The 23,831-nt window shown below is 41.1% G+C and overlaps 1 protein-coding gene across 3 annotated transcripts; it reads left to right on the forward strand.

Moving 5' to 3' along the window:
* The first annotated feature begins 795 nt into the window (after positions 1 to 795).
* Positions 796 to 19,308, forward strand: pcdh10a (protocadherin 10a). Of its 3 annotated transcripts, none has more exons than XM_085277879.1 (5): positions 796 to 3,917; positions 5,168 to 5,226; positions 5,757 to 5,863; positions 15,255 to 15,638; positions 17,588 to 19,308. In XM_085277879.1, the coding sequence occupies exons 1-5, from the start codon at positions 1,371 to 1,373 to the stop codon at positions 17,605 to 17,607; spliced, it is 3,117 nt and encodes a 1,038-aa protein (XP_085134005.1). In that variant the 5' UTR covers positions 796 to 1,370; the 3' UTR covers positions 17,608 to 19,308. The 3 variants fall into 3 exon arrangements, with proteins under 3 accessions (XP_085134005.1, XP_085134007.1, XP_085134006.1); XM_085277881.1 differs by having other exon boundaries at positions 15,255 to 15,415; positions 16,850 to 19,308; XM_085277880.1 differs by having other exon boundaries at positions 15,255 to 15,415.
* Positions 19,309 to 23,831: the final 4,523 nt, after the last annotated feature.

Genomic DNA, 23,831 nt, shown 5'->3' on the forward strand with positions numbered 1-23,831 from the left:
ACGGTAGGACTAAAGTACAACGCTTCATTTCTCTGAATTAAAGTAAGTCATGTGTGATCCTGCTCTGATGGAACCTTGTATCATACTGATACTCGTCAGGAAATTGCATTGGATATATGTATACTTTATTTAAAATGCTTTATTTTTTCCTCCAATATCCTGTTGAGATGTGTGCATTTCAGAGAGAGAGAGAGAGACGAGAGTGACCACGGCACTTTGGAGTATTGCGTCACTAGCTGTCTTTACTTGCGCAGGCATTTTACATGGTGGTCTTTGGCTGTGAGTATGCTTGGTACAGTCTGACTCATGCTTTGCTATCAGAGCAGCGCTTTAATAGCAAACTGTTGAAATAATTGCGTCAAGGACAGCCACGCGAGGGTCATGGCTCTTCATCTAACAAGTTGTGAGATATTTGTTATATTGGAACAAAAAAGGAATCCTCATGATAGTAATACGAATAAGGTTAAAAAAAACTTTTCACAAAATCCACTATTTCGACGGAAGCTTCAGTTTTATCTACACAGCCCCGCCAACGCCAACTAGCACCCACTATTATTCAACTTTCTTAATTCACTGGATGTGTAAAACATTTAATTTCCCTGCTACAACTGAGGCTGGGCCTGGAGGAAAGAGGGGAGGAGAGGAGAGGAGCGCAGCGGCACTTAACTGGTTTTGTTATGAGGGTCCGATGTGTTCTCTGGCTGGCGTTGCGGAGCCCCAATCAGGTGCCATCACACCCGCTGTTTGAGAATATCATTGGCTGGTGGGGAAAGGAGCTGTGCGCAAAACCAACCTCGCTGCTCACACTTGCTTTACAGAAGCCGAGCTGTGAACATCATCCGCTTTGAGCGCTTAGGCGCAGTGATTACATCCTCATAGAGAAAGATAGGGAGAAAGTCGTGTTATTCGCCAGGCTTTCTTTAGAAGTTATATTTGTTGCTGATTTCGGTTGTGCATAAATAGGACTTTTTGCGTTCTTTCTCTGCTGGTGTGGAATTTCCTGTTTTGTTTTGTGACTTTTTTTCTGTGAAGAAGGGGCAGTCTGTTCTGTGCAGAGGCTATGAGTTGGCTATGCGTCCTGGCTCCAGCCTGCAATGTTTGCGCTGACGCCAAAACTCACAGACCGGTGCTGAATTGATTAAAACAGAGAAGCTCGGATCAAATGGCTGTGCTTCTCACAGCTGAAACGACACAATGTTCCACTGACCTGAGGCAGAGGAGAGGAATTTCAAAGTCGTGCAGCCTTGTTGCTGTTTATTTCACTGCCCTTTTACGGACAGAGAAAATGGGAAATGCTCATTTCTTGTGAGAAGAGGGAATAACATTTATTTTTTTCCGTTTTGAAGTGCACTTGGACAGAGGCAGAGGAGATGATTTGGTTAATATTCCTGCTCTCCACTCTGGATGGAGCTGCCTCTCAGCTACGCTACACGGTGCCAGAGGAGCAGGAACCGGGCTCTGTGGTTGGGAATATTGCAGAGGATTTGGGGCTGGACATTACCAAACTTTCCGCTCGCCACTTTCAGACTGTGCCTAGTTCACGGACACCTTATCTGGAGGTGAACTTAGAGAACGGTGCGCTCGTGGTGAAGGAAAAAATTGACCGGGAACAAATTTGTAAGCAGACCACCCAGTGCCTATTGCACCTGGAGGTGTTTCTGGAAAATCCATTGGAGCTCTTTCGTGTGGAGATTGAGGTGATGGATATCAACGACAATCCACCCAGATTTCCTGAAACAGACATTTCTGTGGAAATCTCGGAAAGCGCTATTCCCGGGACCCGTTTCCCGGTGGAGAACGCCTTCGACCCTGACGTTGGCACAAACGCGCTCAGTACATATGCCATAACGAATAACAACTATTTTTACCTTGACGTGCAAACACAGAGCGACGGGAACAAGTTTGCGGAGCTGGTATTGGAGAAACCGCTGGACAGAGAGCAGCAGGCAGTGCACCGCTATGTGCTGACGGCTGTGGATGGGGGCATCCCGCAGCGGACCGGGACAGCTCTCTTGGTCGTTAAAGTTCTGGACTCTAACGACAACGCGCCCACGTTTGACCAGTCCGTGTACACGGTTAATCTGCGGGAAAACTCACCCGTGGGCACTCTCGTGATTCAGCTCAATGCTACTGATGTTGATGAGGGACAAAACGGAGAGATCGTTTATTCTTTCAGCAATCATAACACACCGCGGATAAAGGAATTATTCAACATTGATGCCAGAACAGGTAGGATAGAGGTAGCGGGTGAGGTGGACTATGAAGAGAGTGTCACGCACCAGATCTATGTTCAGGCTAAAGATCTGGGAGCTAATGCGGTCCCCGCGCACTGCAAAGTGCTTGTCAAACTCGTGGACGTGAACGACAACACACCAGAGATCGGTTTCAGCACTGTGACTGAATCTGTGAGCGAGCAGGACGCCCCGGGCACCGTGATCGCACTTTTTAGCGTCTCGGACCGGGATTCTGATGAGAATGGACAAATGAGCTGTGAAATTTTAGGGGATGTTCCTTTTAAGCTGAAATCTTCCTTTAAAAACTATTACACCATTGTGACAGACGGACCGTTGGACAGGGAGAACACAGATTCATACACCATAACCGTGGTGGCTAAAGACAAAGGTCAGCCTTCCCTGGCTACCAGCAAGTCAATTAAAGTGCACGTCTCCGACGAGAATGACAACGCGCCCCGATTTACGCAGGCTGTTTATGATGTATATGTGACTGAGAATAACGTGCCCGGTGCTTTCATTCACGCCGTGAGCGCTTTGGACCCCGATGTAGGACAAAATGCTCTTATAACCTACTCCATATTGGAGTGTGACATACAGGGCATGTCCGTGGACACATATGTGTCAATAAATCAGGACACTGGCTACCTTTACGCACTACGCTCTTTTGATTACGAGCAGCTGAAGGAGTTCAGTTTCATGGTCCAGGCTAAGGACTCAGGTGCTCCCGAGCTCTTCTCTAACGCTACTGTAAATGTGATCATAGTTGACCAAAATGACAACGCTCCTACTGTGATAGCCCCTATCGGCAAAAACGGCACAGCCAAAGAGCACCTGCCACGCTCTGCGGAACCAGGCTATCTAGTGACGCGCATTGTGGCCATGGATGCAGATGATGGGGAGAACGCACGCCTGTCATATAGCATCCTACGGGGCAACGAGATGGGAATGTTCCGCATGGACTGGAGGACAGGGGAACTACGAACAGCCCGCAGGATATCTCCCAAACGGGATCCCCAGGGCTACTATGACCTGCTGATCGAAGTGAGGGACCACGGGCAGCCACCTCTGTCCTCCTCTGCCAGTGTGAGTGTAATTTTAGTGGACAGCGTGAATGAAGGCCGCGGTGTCGATCGCGGCTCAGCTTCCAAGACAAAAGAGACCTCCCTTGACCTCACCCTAATTCTCATCATTGCCCTGGGCTCTGTTTCTTTTATCTTCCTACTGGCCATGATCGTGCTGGCCGTGCGCTGCCAAAAGGACAAGAAGCTCAACATATACACGTGCCTGCTTGCTGGTGACTGCTGCCTGTGCTGTGGCTCGTGCTGCAGCAGGCAGGCTCGTGGCCGTAAACAGAAAAAGCTAAGTAAATCCGACATCATGTTAGTTCAGAGCACCAATGTAACGTCAGGAGTCGGGCCCGTGGGGCAGGTGCCCGTGGAGGAGTCTGGTGTAGGCGGCGTAGGAGGGGGGTTCGGCTCCCACCATCACCAAAACCAGAATTCCTACTGCTACCAGGTGTGTCTGACACCGGAATCTGCCAAAACGGATCTGATGTTTCTGAAACCATGCAGCCCCTCTCGCAGCACTGACACAGATCACACCAACCCCTGCGGCGCCATAGTCACTGGTTACAGTGACCAACAGCCGGACATCATATCTAATGGCAGTATCCTGTCTAATGAGGTAAGAGAGGCCTGAATCAGCATTAGCAGTCTCTCTGGGCTACATTTTGAGCTGCATCAAAAGAGCACAAAACCCCAATTTCAACAGTTAACCCAGTTTTTAGGCATGGCAAGCTGTTCTAATGTCAAACTCTCTCAAAAGACTTATAAAGGAATGTGCCATTGGCTGTTGTGCTTAGTGGCCTTTAACCGCTGTCATGCTTAATGGTGATTGGACATGTCAGTTTTTAAATCTGGTAGTCCTTTTTTTTTTTTTTTTTTTTTTTTTTTGTAACAGATTGCTGTTAGATCACCCTTTACGTCGTGCGAAGAAGTTGAGTGCGCCAGATATTTTTCTTTACTTGCCAATTTCTTTAGACCACCAAGTTGAAAAACGTGTTTTATTTAATGTTTATTCTTTATTCAGTAAAAACGATTTAATTTGACGCACATATTAACCAGTTCCCACTTAAGGGCCAACAGTGTAATTTGTGAATTTTACAAAAGTATTTTAATAATTAATGAATTTTAGGCTACACGTTGGAGAGTTGTGGAACTTATATTGGTCATTCAAACGAATGTATTTTTTTTAAATTACACAGAAGGGAGTATGTAATCAATAAAGCACTATAATGTGCAAAAAAAAAATCGCCCGGAGAGCGTTTCGCTCTGCTGGTTTAGCAACGCCAGAATCTTTCCCTAACAGTGGATCTTTTAAAAAATAAATAAACAAAATACTGCACATGTCCCCAGGAGGTTATAAAGTTTGCGTGGCAAATATAAGAATCTATAAGAAGATATGAGACCAGCGGCTTCAATAGACTTGATGTGCTCAGTCTGTGCGTTCTGCCAGCGGAGCTGTGGAGTTGGGGCTTTTTGTTGATTGCGGTTTGGCTGGACTGGAGCCAGACAGCCAGTCACAGCCTTGCCTTTTCTGTGCGTTAAGTATTCCGTGCACAACCCAGCACGGCAGCACGGTGAACAAAGGTTGTTCAGTTTCAGCATCGCGCGGCTCAATCATTTACGCATTCAATCGCCTCCCTAACCTACTCTCCCCTACTCTCGTCTCCTCTCGCCCACTCACTCACCAAGTGGATGCGCGCACCGTCGGTACCCCGCCTCACATAGCCACAACTTATTCTACACAGTTACACGTTGACATCAAGTGTATCCATATATGTTTTTAAATGCTTCTCTTATTTTGAAACATATGTCTCTCTCCTCTGTTTATTCGGCATCACATGTGATCAATGTTGTCTGTGGGTTTTCTAGACAAAACACCAACGAGCAGAACTCAGCTATCTTGTGGACAGACCCAGACGTGTCAACAGGTAGTGAAAAGCACACATTTAGCGACACATGCACAGACACTGAAACATCTCCAAATCACAGAGCCTAAAGAGCCACACACAATCCACCATCAGAAGACCTGTAACATTCAATATGCCTCATGGAGCCACAACCTATTCATATGTCTATAAAAATGAATATTACAACCATCAGTGTGAATCCCATATATTTTGCATCCTTAATTGTGGCTTTGAGAGGCTACACTGTTCCCAGTGTATCCATAACACTCATCTTCAATTTGGCATCAGTCCCATAACTGACGGAGTAGCGTCTATTAAAGCTGTAATGCTGGATTTCATTACATGCCATGTGTAACATCCAATTTAGACTCTTGATGGCCACCGTGACTATATTAATGTGGTGTTGATTTCTGACTCTCCCATTCCTTCTCCTTTCCCTTTTAATCCTGGCTTCTCTCTTCGTCTCCTGCTTCCCTGTCTCAACCTCTCTCCTTCTGCCCTATTACTATTTTCATACCTCAACTCTCTGCCCTCCCCACTGCCTCTTTTAGTTCGGCATTTCAAGAAGCAGATATTGTTAGCTCCAAAGACAGTGGTCACGGTGACAGCGAACAGGGTGACAGTGACCACGATGCCACAAACCGGGGTCATTCAGCCGGTGAGTTACCCCACATAATTACACCAACATATTAGCCCTCACACACCCTACCCTGATCTGTTTCAATAGTGTGTGTTTGTTATTGTGAATGGGATAAAGCTGAATTGTTGGTGCGGACCGGTGACTTTTAATTTCCTTAATTTGAGAGAGTGCGAAGGCCTAGACTCCGAGGTTGCTTGCTGGCACGAACTGGGCCCCAGAGGTGTTGATTACATTTCACAGCCGGGTGAAAAGGAGGGAAATTTGGGGGGAAATCTCTTCTCTTTCTTCCTTCCTTCCTTGCATTCCGACTTCTCTCGTTTTAAGTCTGCTGCTGTTTCAGCATGAAGTGGTGCTGAAAGGACAGTAAATGGCACTAAGGCAGTGTGAGGCCTATAGTGCTTTGGTGGCACAAATCAATATCCTCACTGAAGTGAAATGAAAGGCATTAAAGCTAAATTGATATAATGAGAAGCATTTCAATCAGCATTACACTTGGGGTGTTGTAGTACCTTTGATGTATAGATTCTGCTTATCAAAAAATATTAGTACCTTTTGCATTTTTTTTTTGTAGCTTTTGCAGCTAAAATAAAGGTAAAATATCAGGATTAGGTAACATTTCCCCACCTACACTCATATTTCAGGTCTGTTTACTCACTCATTTCTCTTTTACACTTTAAAACAATGCAGATTTCTTTAGACGTGTCTTTGGGTCTTATCATAAGGCTAGCCTTGTTCTATCTAAAATTCTATTAGGTTTTTACCTGTTTATTGATCAAAGTGGAGTCAGGCAAAAAGTGGAGCAATACAAAATCTCATTTCATATTGAACTGCCCTTTCCTTCTGAGGGATTGTTCCACACGACGCGTGTAAGACCCCTGTCTAGACGGGAGCCAGCCAAATATCATATCAATGCTGAGAATACAAATAGAAAAGATCAGATAGGTGTTGTAGGATAGTGAATGGTCCCTCATTAGGCTCTCCTGTGTTTGACATTGTTAATGAACGAAGCCAAAATAGAGAGCCAGTATGCAGCAGTGGTAGTGTCACTCTCTGCCCTCGCTCATGAAACAGGCTGGGAAGGTCAAACTGTGCGAGACTGAACTACAGAATTGGAAGAAATCCAAAACTCCCTTATTTTTTTATCAGAAAAAACCCTTGTGAAATGATTAATGGGTTTGCTTAAACATACACCTCTTGTTGGAATGCATGTAGCATTTCGCTGTTATTCAAGAATTTTGCCCAATGTTAACCAGCAGATCAGATTAAAAAAAAAAAAAAAAAAGACAACAAGGAACATTGGATGTATAAGTATGTGATATATGTCTCAAGATATCAGAAAGGAATAAGTCCTAACATGATCCTGGACAAGTCTGAGACTGTACTTTATCACTTATTTTATGTGGAAAATTGTCTTGAATTCCTTTGTGACGATTTGCTAGTATAGTTACAGACCTACATTTTTGAATCGGTAACATGTTTCTTCAGCTTTATTTGGCTCCTAGAAACCTCATTTGGCACTGGTCTGGGAGTGTACACAGTTGGTGCTGTACTCTGTATTTCATACCAGGAAACCAACATTTGGTCCGCATGTTGGATTTAGAAGGGAACAGCTTAACACTCCATGGGAGGTAATATCACACGACTGGTATTTTGGAAAGAGGGACATTTGAGTTTCTCAGACTTCTGTAAACAAAACCAGATGGAGTGTGTGTCTGTGTAGGTGTAAAGGTATACCATTGTCTGATTTAATATGTAGGTGTATACATGATACCTGTATTGAATCTGCTTGTGTGTGTGCTGTGTAGAACACAAGGCTCAGTGATGATGTCTGTATTGAAACGGCTTTCTCCTTTGAGATGGTGCTGTGTGAAGCTTAAATGAGATTCAGTTTAAGAGGAAAGCAGTTGGCACTTTGCCATATATATATTTTTTCTCTATATAGGTGTACATACTGCTCATTTGTGTCTCTGTTTTTCTCTGTGTTACTTAATAATATACAGGGACAGGAATGCTGTTGGTTGTCTTATGTGGATTGCGAGCTTCTGTAAGTTTAGTTGTGTTATTATGTGCTGTTTCCTGTATGAGTTTTGTGTTTAGTGCGAGTAGAAAGCCAGACTGCCAAAGCCTGAGCCATGATGACTTTGTACTGACCTGATGTACTTTTATGTGTTTCTTGAGAACCTGTGTTCACAACCATATGTTTGGCTGTGATCACACACACACACACACACACACACACACACACACACACACACACACACACGCACACACACAAATATGCATATATATTTGTGTGTTTGACATGACTATGCCTAGATAACACTTCATATGCTTGTGTTCTGTGTGTGCATGCGTTTGCCTGACACACACATATTCTTTTCTTGGGTTTGTGGCAGGGTCTCATCCTTCATTCTGTCTCCCCCACACGTTGGCTCTCCGCAACACTCGGCTGATCAGTAATTCATTTCTAGATCCTTTGCATAGCAATTATCAAAGGAGGGTTAGAGGCAAGGTTTCCTCATGGGACCGCACAGCACACTCTCCTTTTTTGTGCACCTCAGAATATTTCAAATCAAGGGAAAACCATTTCCAGTTGGCATATCATCAACTATACCTGCCTTAGCTTTCCGCTCGGCCGCTCGGCTGACACTTTAGAAAATAAGTCTCCTGACGTGGTTTTAAATCAAAAGGACACTGCCTGTGAGCCACCAGATACCTTTAAAAAGTGGGCAAATGGCTTTTTCTCAAAGCAGCGTGTCTGCAGTGAGGCACTGGTTCATCAACAGCTGAAGCACTATTGACTGACTGCCACACCTTTTATAGCCCAAGACTTCTTTTTCCCAAATTATACACTGCTCTCCCATCATCTAAATTGGAGGTGACAACAGGAGTGAGTGAACGTAAGAAAAAAAGGTGACACTTAAGAGAGGATAAAATATTCATCAGGAAAAAAAATTGGCTTCACAGAAACATTCGATCAGCTGTGGAAGACTGCGTGACGGGTGGGAGACTGGAAATGATCATTATCATGACGTTTGTTATGGTGAGAACAACAGCCGTGACAAATGAGACAATTAAATCACTGTGGCAACGGTGTATTAGATGGCTGATTATGAATTAGTGGCGGCCACAGTGTTGCAGTTTCCCATGTCAGTAAGCTGTCAGAGGAATTTAGCACACAGTGTTTTGATACCACCTTCTCTCATTGTCCCAGACACTAAAGGGCAAATGGTTTGCATAGAAATATAGATTTATGCCAAAAGAATGTCACAAACAAACAAATGCAATCTGTGAGATGATTAAGAGAACATCTCAAGTTTTCGTTTAAAAGCTTGCATAAAGGAAACTCGAACGAAAAGGAGTTGAGGGGAAGAAAATACACAAATGCATTCGGAAGACATTTCCTTTGCTTAGGTGAAAATGACAAACAAAAGGCAAACAGTCATAACCGAAAAGCTTTCACTCATGAAAACCTTTTCAAGTCCGTAGTTAAAATAGTAACACCAGACAAAGGCTGCAACTAACAATTATTGTGTCATCAGTTGGCCGTGCATCATGTTTTTCATCATTTATTTAGTTTAATTTCTGACTGAAATCATTTCAAAGCTCTAAATGGTTTAATGCCTAAAAATATTGTTACATAATTGCTTGTTTGTCTTGACCACCAGTCCAAAGGATATGTAGTTTACTATCGTATAAAACAAGCAACAACACTGGAATCAGCAAATGTTTAGCAATTTTTTGCTTAAAATCACTGCTCTTAAGGAACGGCTATTTTAACAAGAAACAATGACAGCAGAATACTTTCGTAAATGTGCAACCTCTGAACGAAGATGGCATGATGGAAGTTTGGTGAACTCATTGTGTAGATCCACACTTATTGCCTTTGAATTGGAAGAATTTGAAAAGAGCTCGATGCAAAATCTTCTGCAGGAAACAGAATGAAAAAAATAAACATTTTCTCATTAAAAAATTACTTTGCATTCTACCTGAAATAGGCAGACATGGCATCTCTTCTACTAACACGACTCATTTGTTGAATTCAAAAATAGTCAATACAAATTAGAGCAGAGAAAGATAAAAGAGAATTCTGGCAATCAGTTTGATTAACTAATTGACGAGATTGCTCAGATTCCTGCAAGATGTCTTTCTTATCTCTGTGGAAGCACTTAAACAGTTTCCATTTTGAATGACCTCTTTGTAACATGGCTAAGGTAGATGGAAGAGGATTCTCTGTGTGAAAAAGAAACCACAATAGGAACATGTCCTGCAGTGATTACTAATACACTCAAACAACTTTAGCACCTTGATGAATACCCTCTTCAGTATAAATAGGGTATAGCTTTTGAATAAACTGAATGTGTTTTTAACCCTGAAGTGATTGAAAAAAGAGGACACAAGTATGGCTGTAGTGCCTGTACATGGACATACCTTGAATCTGTTAAAAACTCAAGATTAAAAGTGAAAGAGTATTGTATTCTTTTTTCCTCACATGAGGCCTTGAAAATTTCGAAGTAAAAGGTAAGGCCGTAAGACTATTTGCAAACTCTGGGGGAGTCATAAACATGCTTTGGCCATTTTCTCTCCAGAAAATGAATGTCACTGAACATCTGGTCTAGCTTGCCTGAATAAACCTATTAAAAAAAAGAGTAGGACGTCACGATACATAGATTAGGTAAAATATTAGAAACAACAGTCTCTGAGTGCAATTTTATAATAACATCTGAAGGCCAGAAATAAGAAAAGAAAAGCTAAGTAGTAATAAATCAAAATTTTGTAGAACGATGCTGTCAGAAGTTCTTTTGTCAAAGAACTGTACACTGTAATTCTTGGCATTCAACAAAGGTCCAAATCATACAAACTGTCCCTTTGCACTTAATCAAGCAGTGACTGTTACAGGAGGGGCCATCTTGGCTCTCCATCCCAGCGTAGTTGCTGCCTAACAAACATTGAAAATGGTAGCTAGGAACATTCTTTTCTGTCTGTCATTACGTCTAGAATTGTGAGAGCCATCTTGTTCTGTTTTGGCCCTGGGAGGTCTCTGGTTTACTCATCACAGCCTCTCTGGCCAACTCATGTAAGGAAGCTCTGCTACTCCCCTGCCGTACGCTGCTGCTGTCCAAATATTGATGTTTTGTGTCTGTATTCTCTCTGGAGCAGTGGAGGACAAGATGAAAAACAGAGGTATGGATAGAAGACACCCTCCACCTGGGGGAACAGGAGTGCTCTTTTTTTAAGGGTGGAGAAAACAAAATAAGGAGAGAAAAAGCAACAGGCAAGGAGAGGAAAGAAGGAGAATTACATGTGACAGAAAATAATGAGAGACAGAGGACGAAAGGAAAGAAACTCATAGGGACTAATAGAGAATGAGAGACTGCAAATCTAAGTGTAAACCCACAAAATGAATTCAAACTAGAGGCTCGTGTTTTCCTGAGAAATTGTTTTCCTTCATTTCCCTGCTCGCTGTTGCTGGATGTATGTCAGACAGCGCAATTAGTCAAATCACACCAACAAGGGATTTCAGAAACATGCAGAGTTGTAATGGGGGGGAAAAGGAAAAGAAAAAAGAACAGAAGTGCTGATTGCTTATTAGCAAGTAGATCAGGTTTTTATTGTGTAGCATCGTTTACATTGTCTCCTGCATGTGCATGTGAGAGTGCGTATGTGTGTTCTTCCTGCCTGATGAGGTCACAATGAGAGATAGGGCTGCTGGCAGGGCCTGTCATTGCCAGTCACTGTTTTGGTTGTTGTTTTTCTTCCTGCCTGAGGAGGAAAAGGTGCTTCACGGGGATCAACAGCTACTTGGTGTCATGTATGCATGCCCTGTCTGTTTGCTCGTGTAAATTTACATATCTCTGTATTAATGGAGTATTTCAAGCATGTATGTGTGTTTGCAAACATATATGTTCACGTTGTCAGTTTTTCAAGAGTGAGTTGGCAGGCAAAAAATCACTGAGCATTTCGGAAGCTGTAACACGACTTTCAGCCTGATATATGGTAAACAGTGCAGAGCAGACTATATTTTTACATCCTCTCCAGAGTACAGTGCGAACTGAGAAATGAGAAATACGGAACAAACAAACCTTTTCTCTTATAATCCTTCAGTATTAACTTTTCATTGGTATGCAGGTGTGGGTACCATGTGGTTTCTGCCAAATATATGTCTGGTTTACGCACCTGTGCTTCAGTCTTCCTGCTCGTTTGTTTATACATTTAAGAATGTATATATGTATGCATTATGACACCCAATTTCTTTATCCACACAATACCTCAGAAATGACAGGAAGTGGCCTGAGGTCAACGCCCTTCACGTGTGAGAAGAGACATTTCTGAATAGTCCACCAAAAGGTTAAAGGGCAAATATAAAAGTGGGAATTAACAGAAATACCATAATTTATATGCACCCAGCCTTTAAAGACACCATAAATATACATTAGTTCTTGGGGTGAATTGGAGGGTAAATTGAAGTAAACGCCACTCAAAAATGGAATCAGCATTACAAATATCTCCTGGAGCAGCTTTTCCTGGACTAGTCCTGATGGAATTGAGAGATTTTTCATTTTCTTCTCCATCGGATCGGTTTGTGCTGCCACTGAGCCACATCCCTTCTATGATAAAAAACAAATGCACCCTTTGGCAGCAAAAACCTGTGACTTGTGCTTACTCATGGGGCAATCAAACCAGACAGTGTATACAAACTAAAAACATATCTCATGACTTTAAATCTTTCGTAACCAAACAAAATATGTAAGGTAAAATACTAAACAAAGAACTTGTCAGCTCTAACACATATCTATTTTAAACTATTTAAACTCAGATAAGGCAGCTGCTCCACACAGCCTTGAATAATTAGAATTAGAAAAGTGGCATCTGAATGAATGTTTAAAAAATATTTGTGAAATAGGGTTGAAGCACATAAAAGCTAATGTTTAATTGGACATTTGTAATGCTGTTTCTGGTAAATCAAAGCCAGCCTCCAACTCAGCCCACCTCTCTCTAGCCCTTTTCCCATCTCCATCTGTAAGGTTTGGGTCTCCCTTGTCTTTTCTGGCCATTGCTCTTTCCATCTGTGATTGCCCAGGTTTCCCCTCTCGTTCCTTATGGTTCCTGCAGTCTTGCCGTTTCACCCGCCTGCTGTCTCTTTTTCTGAAATCTGTGAGTCCCCCCAGTCTGTTTGGCCCTTGTTGTCTCTAGCTCTCTGGTCACTGCACAGTCTTGTGCCTCTCTCGCTCCCCATGAGGCATGAATTAGCAAGATTAGATCCACACGACGCGCACAAATAGAAGGAAATGGGATCTGTTGTAGTGGTAGTTCTGACAATATAAAGACTGATATTGCTGTGTTATTTACATGTGCAGTGGTCAATATTTACTATTAAAATAACTGGCGATGTATAACACAACAGAGTCAAAACTACAATAATGTTTTTGTTGTATGTTTAATAATTTGCATCGAATTAGATTTAATTAATTTTAAGGTTATTTCGAAATACGTAACCGTTTACTGGCTGTTCTCATCTCATCATTTTTTAGCCTTTTTCCCCGTCTTCAGTATTTTCAAGGATTACCTTAGTTGCAGTTCAATAAATAAATACATAAATAAATAAATGCATCCATAAACAGTGAAACCAGTTATCCCACTTAACATAAAAATGATAGACAAAAAAATCCTACCTAAATCTCAGCTTTATTATTAATGCATTAAGCCTACATAATACTTTCCAGATGATGAAAGATACTGTATTCTGTCTCCACAACAAGGGATTCAGCTTTATTGCATTATTTGTGCACTTAAGATTTAGTCTAGCATTGTTCAGAAGAACATTAACTAGAACTACAATTAATTTATTTTAATTTGATAAACATGAGAAGGAGGTACAAGTGCTTTTTTGCCTTGACTAACATCTGCAAGTATGCATATAGCCTGCGAGGTCACCAAAATAAGTTCAGAAAGTGCAGGTTGTACCTTTTGTTGCTGATGATTGCTCAGATCATTATATTGAACACATGGAAACAGGGCAACTTCATTTTGTTTATTTATTTATTTATTTGTAAATTGTCATGATACTGAAATATAACAAACAGCAAAGCAGTTGCAATCTACCAGACAGAACAAACAAAACTTAACTAACAATATGAACCTTATGGATACTTTCTTCTGTACTCAGTTCTCGTCTTTTAGAAAAGAATGTATAGGTTCAAATGATCTGTAATCCATGACAGGTTGTGGAAATGGCAGAAAAAAACATGCTCTGTAGATGGCAGATAATATTAACACATTTATTCGTTGACATGACTGCACTGATCACTAGTGACTATACAGACTCTCCCACACACCCCTACCCTCTCAAAAAATATGAAAAGAGTCTAGCTTCTCTGCTTTTTCTCTAACATTATTTTGTTTGTGTGTGTACATGTGTAGTGTTAGTAATGGAGCAATAGAGACACTATCAGTTGAATGGATCAGTAGAATAGATCTGAAACCCACTCAGCCACAGGGAATTATCGCCCACTTTCTTTCCCTTGCTCTTTTTTTCCCTTTCCTTATGAAACAGATCTCTTTCCTCTTCTCACCCAAAACCGATCATCTCCTGCTTCTATCGCGTCATTTGAAGGCTTTCCTAAACCATCCAGATTTCACTGGAGAGCCAGGAAAACTACAATCCACTATGCACATGAGCACACACACACTCTGACACAGAGACAGTTTAATTAACACAACTGGTACTTCCTTCATGCTTGGGGTTTATGCGTGAGTGTGTTTGACATTCTATTATATCATTTCAGATGTTGATTTGATCTTTTTTATGTGGTCTTTTGTTTTTGGCAGAAGCTGTGTGCCAATTACACACTTTGTCGGTTGGTATAGGGATGATTGACATTAGAGTGTGGTTATGTAGCCAGTGACTATTTTGTTGGTTTTGTGGCACATTTCTTAACATAATTATCATTTTTTGTGTACAGACGAAGGAATATAGATTCGCATTTTGTCTCCTGGTGTTTCAAAATCAATTGTGAGACTGAGGATGTTGATGTCGGGGGGTGGGGGGGTTGAAATGTTTTCTCAACACCACATCACTTTGATTGCACATTTCATTCGGAATGAATGGGGTGAGGAAGAAAACAAACAATTCGCTTCATCAATGTTGGCCTTGTCTCTTTGATGAATAGCTTTTGCAGCACTTTTTCTGCTTGCGACATTGGCAAATGATTGCTAACTTGTGTTCTCTCTTCTTCTTTCACTCATCTCTCCCTCCATCTCCCCTTTCCACTCCAAATATTTATACTGCTTCTTTTATCATGACCCCATTCCTTTTTTCTTACTTATTGTCCTCCATCAACATTTCTGGCTTTCCATTTGTGCTTTCTTCATTTGCACTTGGCATCCTCTCTCTGAATACTCTCTATAGGCACTGACCTGTTCTCCAACTGTACAGAAGAGTGCAAGGCCCTGGGTCACTCTGACCGCTGCTGGATGCCATCCTTTGTGCCATCAGATGGGCGTCAGGGGCCGGACTACCGTAGCAATCTGCATGTCCCCGGCATGGATGCCACACTGCCCGACACTGAGGTACCCTCCTCTGTCAACCTCTCCGACCAACTCACCATGACCTCGTCCACTGCCTCGTCCAACGATAGGTCATTCTCCACCTTTGGCAAGGACGGCCAAAGGTCACAGTCACACCACAGCCTTCACCATCATCTCCATCAGCAGCAACAGCAGTACAGCTCCAGCACGCTAGAGAGGAAAGAGTATGATAGGGGGACCCTACCATACAAACCCACCTTTCTCTGTGAGTATCAGTATGAAAGGTCCCTGGGACCCTATGACTTTGGTCTGGTCCAGTACAGATACTAAAGGAGGGGACAATGAATCTGCCTCTTGATTCTGATCTGGACTTTTTTAATGATGTTCATCAACTTTTATTTCTTCTTTTATTAAGGAGTTTAAAATTACGGCTTTATCTTTTGTTATATCGTTCTGTTAAGTTTTTTGATTTTGTTTTTTTTTTTGTAAATTATCATTAATTTTATCAATTGTAAAATGTAAACTATTTCTAACTGTCCTTCTCCAAAAGACACTTAAATTTTTAATCAACCTCACCCTAACCCTAAATGCTGCTTGTAATTATGTGACTTATTCTAAAGTAATAATAAAAAAATGAATTGGACTTGTGTTAATTTGCTGTTGCCCCTTTCTTTTTCCTTTTTTCCAAATTCTCCCCTCAAAATCCTTTTTATCTGATGCTCATATAAGTAAAGGTTGTCAAAACAAGCACACGTCATGTTTCCACATATCTACATTGTGTGATTGGAGCATGCAAAGAGAAAACAAAAGACAGATCATCTCATGATGTAGAGGACATCTTTTTCCATTTGCTCAACATTGGTTTTGCTCGAGCATGATGACTTCCTTACTGAATAGCTCAAAAGGTGAAACACAACCCACGCTGCTGCTTCTTCTTCACAAGGACTGAAGTCCATTTTGTTCTACAAAGGAACTGTTGAGTATCTATACTTGCTTGCTTGTGGATCAATACATGACATAAATAAGAGTGGGTGAGATGGGCTGTCAACAATGAGGTCAAAATATTTCAGTTGGCAATGTCACGTACACAAGTTTTCTGCAAGAAGGCAGGAAACTATTGCAGTATAAAGTAAGTTTAATTTGGCAAAAGAAACATATTGATAATCACTGAACCACTAAAATTGAGACTTCAGTTTCCAGTTTGCATTTCTAAGGAAAGCAAGGGGAAAAAAAGGATGGCTGGAGACTTCTTAGCACCTTCAATTGCTTTCCAGGCTCCCACATTACATGAATATTCTATTAGCTCTAAGAGTAGAGAATGGATTTGATATACACATTCAGTAGAGAAGTCATTTCCAGTCAAGTCACCATCATGTTAACCACCACCCTCCATGATACTGCATGCTGACTGTGGGCTGTCTCTCAGGTAAACGATGAGCACCATAACCTGCTTTTTTCTTGTTTGTGACTTAACAGAGGCAAGCAATCTTCTTCTTGCACATCAGGTCTGTGTGAAAAATAATTGGTATTTAGCCTTTAGGTGCTAGAGCTTGTTTTGCTCCAAATATAGCTGCCTGTGTGTCTGCTCATCTCGTCTGCCTTGCAGGGTTAGGATAAATGTGCTCCATATTCGCTCAGTCCAAAACTCACAACTTTATTTTATTTCAATTTACTTTTTTGATGTTACCTCCATTTTTTCTTATCAGTTGAAATAAATGGACCCGCTGTGCCACAGCAAAGGTTTTGCTGTTCATCATTCTGTAAGAAAATAGGCTATCAGAATAGTCCCAGAAGCTGAGACTTTATTAAACAATAGGCAATATATTCTACTTTTAAAAATAGCATCTTATGCTGCTATGGCAATACTCTGATCACCAGGGTTGTCTTGATAAAGTATTTATAAATGTTTAATGATCCATTTATAGATAATTAATGAATCAATTAGTGCTCTGTGTATTTTCTACGCATGCATCATGTAGCCACCAAATTTTGGAGCATTTATCTTCACTGATAGACATGTTTTTACCCAATTCCCAAATTAGTTTTACAATTATGCTGTGAGAACCAGCCTCTAGGGTGTATAAATAACTTCACAGAGAGTCCTTTGTGGCACGTATCCTTCAAGAGATAGTATTTCGAGCCGCCTGTGTCACTAAAAAGCCTCGAGGGAAAGGGTGTCATTTGTCTTAACGAGTGTGTTCTCTGTCTTTTCAGCCCGCAAAAGGATTTGCTAGCTCATTCCATGTGGATCTGTCGGAGACAGCGTGAATTCCTTTACTAGACCACCAACACTGATGCTGGAGACAGCGAAATAAAACTAAACAAACGGCAACCTGGACAACAGCAACCTTGGTTAAACTTCATTATCTTGGGTGGCGAACTGTAACGAAGCCTTGGCTGTGTCTGCTGAGGGAGGAAAGGAGAAATAAAAACTGAGTAGCTGTAAACCTCTAGATATCAAAAGAGCAATCCAAGGCCTTATTTCTCTCAGCAGGACTGAGACCGGGGCCGAAACTCTTGACCATGTGAAAATTACAATGTCATCAGCAGACAGAGGAAAGGAACTGAAACAAACAGAGGAATACAAATCATGTGTGATGATGAGGGAACGGTTAAGTCAAGAAGGTGTTTTTGTTGACTGAAGAGTTAGCCTCTAGAAATTTGTGTGTGCCTGTTTACATAAAGAAAAAAAACAAAAGAAAAAAAAAACAAATGTTTCTGTACAAACTTCAACCAACGTCACACGGAACCCTTTAGCTATTTCTATGGTCACCACTAAGCCAGCTGTACAGAGACTGTGTTGCGGGAAGGAGACAAACTGCCAGAGTGAAAGTGAGAGACAATTAGAGGAGAGAGAGAGAGAGAGAGCAGATGTTGTACAGGTATGAAAAAAAATCATGGTAAAGAGGGGCAAGCAGAGAAAATGTGAAGTATTATCAATTCTGTATCTCTGGTTTTTAACTTGACTGTCTTTATATAACTTCTCTTTTTTTGTTTCTGTTGTTCTTTCTGTGTGGTTAAAGTGTGCAAACTCTAAAATATTCCAACTTGCAATTACAGAAGGAACATGTGGTCTAGCGCTGAGTTCAATCATCTTTCCAGATAAGCCACTTCAGGAAGGAGCTCTGAACAAAAGTACTGCGTAGAAAAAGAAGCTCATTAGCCTCATGTTCAGTTTATCTATATAAAAAAAAACCACACACACGTACACACACGCACACACGCACACACATACACACACAAATGAATGTTCTCATTTCTGAAGTAGTAACAGTTCTGATGTTCCTTCCTGAGCTGACTGACTGCAGAGAAAGTAAAATTTCCTTTGATGAGGGTGTGGTTCCCTTGATGCCATTGGCCTATACATAAACAATCAGACACATTCAGTGGTTTTTATCATGTGTGCAAAGTGTTTACTGTGCTATTTTAAAAGCTTATAAATGAATATAAATCTATATATATAACTATATATATATATACGCATACAATATACTTTTTTCTGAAAACTGTGTAACCATTGGTTAGTTTCTACACCTCATATCGTCATTCAATCTAATAAAACCAAGTGCTACAAAATCAAGATGATTAAAGTGAAGGGAGAGTGCTTCAGAAAACCCCTTCACATGAACCAAGAATTAAGTTGATCTTATTTGATTGTTACTTTTCACCACTTACAGGTGCTGGGCCTTGCTGTGTGTAGCAAAGAACCAGTTGAGTTGTTTTGGCCTGTTGTGTATTTTTACTAACAGAACATATGATCATGTACAGGACAGAGGGCTATCACTGCAAGATATTGAAGGGTTTTGCAATCATACAGGGAAGGCATACACAAATACAGTACATATGAACATCAAAGATGGTGAGGCGCAAAGAATTGCACACACATATACATACACAGACCAAGTGGTGATAAATAAACAGTGTCATTGAAGTTATTTAAAGTGTGTTTTGTTGCATTCATAAATCAGTTAATGTTTACTCAGTTCACCATATCAGTTTAGTTATGGGTGTGCTAACATTTGCTAATTACCCCAAAAAAAGTCTGGCTGAGCTGATGGGAATGCCACAGGTTTTTTACAAGTTGATTTGAAGATGGTGCTGATGAAAAATTAGAGAGCTGCCAAATTCACTGTGCATGTTTGCAGCAGATTTTGTGACAATCTACCCAACAGTCAGAGACATTTAAAAGATTACACAGGTGTCATTAGGATTTCTCCTCTGGGGGATAGTATTGTCTGAATCAAATCCAGGCATAATGAAAGTTGGAAGGATTCAAAGGAAGAGTGCCTCTACCAAATCACACAACAGTGTAGTTGTTGAGATATTTCAGCTTATAAAACTGGCAAAGTCACTCTCATACTTAATAAACCGTAGTCTAGTGTCAGTGATATGGTTAAAACCACATTATAAACATTAACAGTAGCGCTTTTATATTTTTATGAAGAATTTTTTTTTTTTTTGGTGAACCTGTGAACCATTTGTTCCGCTAAGGCAACGAAACAATTTATAACTTCAAATCTTCACAGCCCACTTCAACTGCTTTGGTGTTGTTTTAAGCACATGGTTTTTCGTTTTAAAAAATGCATAGCTCTATCCCAAAAGATGTCTTGGATTTTCAAGAAGTAATCACCATGGTTTTGCTCTACTTTCCCCATTCCCTGACCTCAATAGCTTTTCATAAAAAAAAAAAAAAAAAATCCCTATCCCACCCTTTCACTCCAGTGTGATCTTCACATGGCCTGGCACAAGTTCACAGACACATGAAGAAAAAGAAGAAGAGAAGAAGAGGAGCACTGGAGTCTGAAATCATGAGGGAAACAGCAGTCCCTCACTTGACGTCCTAAAAACAGAGATGATCTGTTTGTGTCTATCACAAGATAGCCCTCATCAAAGAGCAGGGATACATGTGACCAGAGTATGTGACTAATCTGGTGGTTGCCTTCATGAATGAATTGCCTTTGGGGTACTGATCTCACCCAGAAACAATCCAGGGTATGTTTATTTATGAGACTGGAAAATTAGAGGAAAAGGAATGAGAAAAAAAAGAGGTCACAGCTTGGATTAGTCTTAATATGGTAAAATAGGGTAATACGTTGGTATCAACAAGTTTTGGGTTTTTTTTTTTGTTTTTAATCACGGTTTCTCTCCTGTTAACATTGTCCCCAAAATATTCTCATGAGAAATTTGGGTTAACATTATCCCATTAATTTTGAAAGAACTGAAATGGCAAAACTTAAAATTTGTGAGCATTAAAATCTATTGTTTAATATGGTTACTACTGACATCTTCTGACCTTGAAACAATTTCAAGTACGGCATGAATATTTTTCCCTGTAATTACCTCATTATGAAAATTTGATCTGAAAATTATCATCATGCAATCATGCAATTATCATTGCCCCACCATTACCCTGTTGTAACCAAAAAATTGGGGGCATTACCTTTATAAGTCCAAAATCAAAATTTGATAGATATGGGATCATACGTAACAGAACCATTTTTAATGCTACATTCTAAACAGATATGCGTGTCATTGGTAAAGAATTTGAAGTATCATTTTGAATCACTTAAGAAAGTAATCCAATTTAATTTGTAAATAACCCAAAGGCTTGAGTCTTTTGTGTTTCTTGACTAGGTTCAGGCTACTGTTTATAGCTGTTACAAATGGCTCTGTCAAGGACAGAAAGAAGCTGTTTTCACAGCTCTGATGACTTCACCAATCATTGCATTAAGTGTTATTGGACTGTCTGATGGTTAACTGTTTAAAAAAAGAAAAGAAAAAAACACTGTTGTATTTTAAAATGAATAGTTTTTAAAAAATAGAAGTGTTTCCTGATTTATAATGGCTTTAGTTCAGTAAATAAACAACTCTGTCTGCTTAAGTATTACTTATTTAAGTGTTTATTTTAAATGAAAATAAAATGACAATATAGACAAACATCTGGACTTCACCAAGCAGGCTGCATAATCTGAAGGTGGATACTGACATTCTATCAGCGGCTGTAAATTGCAGTGATGTGATTCCTCTTCTTCTTGATGGCAAACAGAGAGAATACAAGTCATGACAACTGATATGTCTTATCCATTTCATCTCCCCATAAAAGGTTGAGTGAGGTGACCAAGCTGTCTGTCTTAGCTACACAGCCTATCCCACATATTTCTCCCCTGGCAGACCTACTTCATTACTCTCACTAAATAGACTTTCAAGAGACCTCATCAGCCATCATTTACACAGCCTGGTCCAACCATCTTTCACCATGGCCATCTCATCAGACATACAGTGGGGCAAAAAAGTATTTAGTCAGCCACCGATTGTGCAAGTTCCCCCACCTAAAATGATGACAGAGGTCAGTAATTTGCACCAGAGGTACACTTCAACTGTGAGAGACAGAATGTGAAAAAATAATCCATGAATCCACATGGTAGGATTTGTAAAGAATTTATTCGTAAATCAGGGTGGAAAATAAGTATTTGGTCAATAACAAAAATACAACTCAATACTTTGTAACATAACCTTTGTTGGCAATAACAGAGGTCAAACGTTTACTATAGGTCTTTACCAGGTTTGCACACACAGTAGCTGGTATTTTGGCCCATTCCTCCATGCAGATCTTCTCGAGAGCAGTGATGTTTTGGGGCTGTCGCCGAGCAACACGGACTTTCAACTCCCGCCACAGATTTTCTATGGGGTTGAGGTCTGGAGACTGGCTAGGCCACTCCAGGACTTTCAAATGCTTCTTACGGAGCCACTCCTTTGTTGCCCGGGCGGTGTGTTTTGGATCATTGTCATGTTGGAAGACCCAGCCTCGTTTCATCTTCAAAGTTCTCACTGATGGAAGGAGGTTTTGGCTCAAAATCTCACGATACATGGCCCCATTCATTCTGTCCTTAACACGGATCAGTCGTCCTGTCCCCTTGGCAGAAAAACAGCCCCATAGCATGATGTTTCCACCCCCATGCTTCACAGTAGGTATGGTGTTCTTGGGATGCAACTCAGTATTCTTCTTCCTCCAAACACGACGAGTTGAGTTTATACCAAAAAGTTCTACTTTGGTTTCATCTGACCACATGACATTCTCCCAATCCTCTGCTGTATCATCCATGTGCTCTCTGGCAAACTTCAGACGGGCCTGGACATGCACTGGCTTCAGCAGCGGAACACGTCTGGCACTGCGGGATTTGATTCCCTGCCGTTGTAGTGTGTTACTGATGGTGACCTTTGTTACTTTGGTCCCAGCTCTCTGCAGGTCATTCACCAGGTCCCCCCGTGTGGTTCTGGGATCTTTGCTCACCGTTCTCATGATCATTTTGACCCCACGGGATGAGATCTTGCGTGGAGCCCCAGATCGAGGGAGATTATCAGTGGTCTTGTATGTCTTCCATTTTCTGATGATTGCTCCCACAGTTGATTTTTTCACACCAAGCTGCTTGCCTATTGTAGATTCACTCTTCCCAGTCTGGTGCAGGTCTACAATACTTTTCCTGGTGTCCTTCGAAAGCTCTTTGGTCTTGGCCATGGCGGAGTTTGGAGTCTGACTGTTTGAGGCTGTGGACAGGTGTCTTTTATACAGATGATGAGTTCAAACAGGTGCCATTCATACAGGTAACGAGTGGGGGACAGAAAAGCTTCTTACAGAAGACGTTACAGGTCTGTGAGAGCCAGAGATTTTCCATGTTTGAGGTGACCAAATACTTATTTTCCACCCTAATTTACGAATAAATTCTTTACAAATCCTACCATGTGAATTCATGGATTTTTTTTTCACATTCTGTCTCTCACAGTTGAAGTGTACCTCTGGTGCAAATTACTGACCTCTGTCATCATTTTAAGTGGGGGAACTTGCACAATCGGTGGCTGACTAAATACTTTTTTGCCCCACTGTATACACACCCTGCCGTTCACACATGTATGGCACACCCATGCAGACTTCCTCCTTTGCCTTCTTATCCCTGGCTACCTCATCAGTCTACATGAGCCCACACACACTCTCACAAAAACACTCCCATATCCTTGGGCTCTATTCCCCAGCCACCTCATCAGGCCAGAGCAGACAGCTATTACAGTGTGCGCTTCAATGCCTATTTCTACTCCTATCTCTTTCCTTATCTGTTGGCAGGAGAGGTCTGCAACAACCTACTGACCGGAGACGTAGCCTCGCTGCCCTGTTGACCGGAATGCATTTTGTGAACATTTAGCAGAATGCATTCTAGCTTTTCACACAACAAACTCCATTCAACAGCTGTTCATTTGATTCATTTCACCTCATGTCAGGCAGGGTTGGCATTGTGCTTGCCATCTAGGTCAAATATGTTTCTAGATCATGTCAATAAGATTTCAGCTCACTATAAAGAAATGATTTCATTTCTAATTTGAGCAGAAAAAACCCCCATTTAGAATCAAAAATGTATCCATCAAACTTACTGGTTGCATAATAAATCGTAATAAATTCAAAGATTAA

This window comes from Mchenga conophoros, linkage group LG6 (genome assembly GCF_057382185.1).
Source record: "Mchenga conophoros isolate Kocher_MC1m ecotype Shallow Benthic linkage group LG6, M_conophoros_male_GT1.1, whole genome shotgun sequence".
Lineage (NCBI taxonomy): Eukaryota > Metazoa > Chordata > Actinopteri > Cichliformes > Cichlidae > Mchenga > Mchenga conophoros.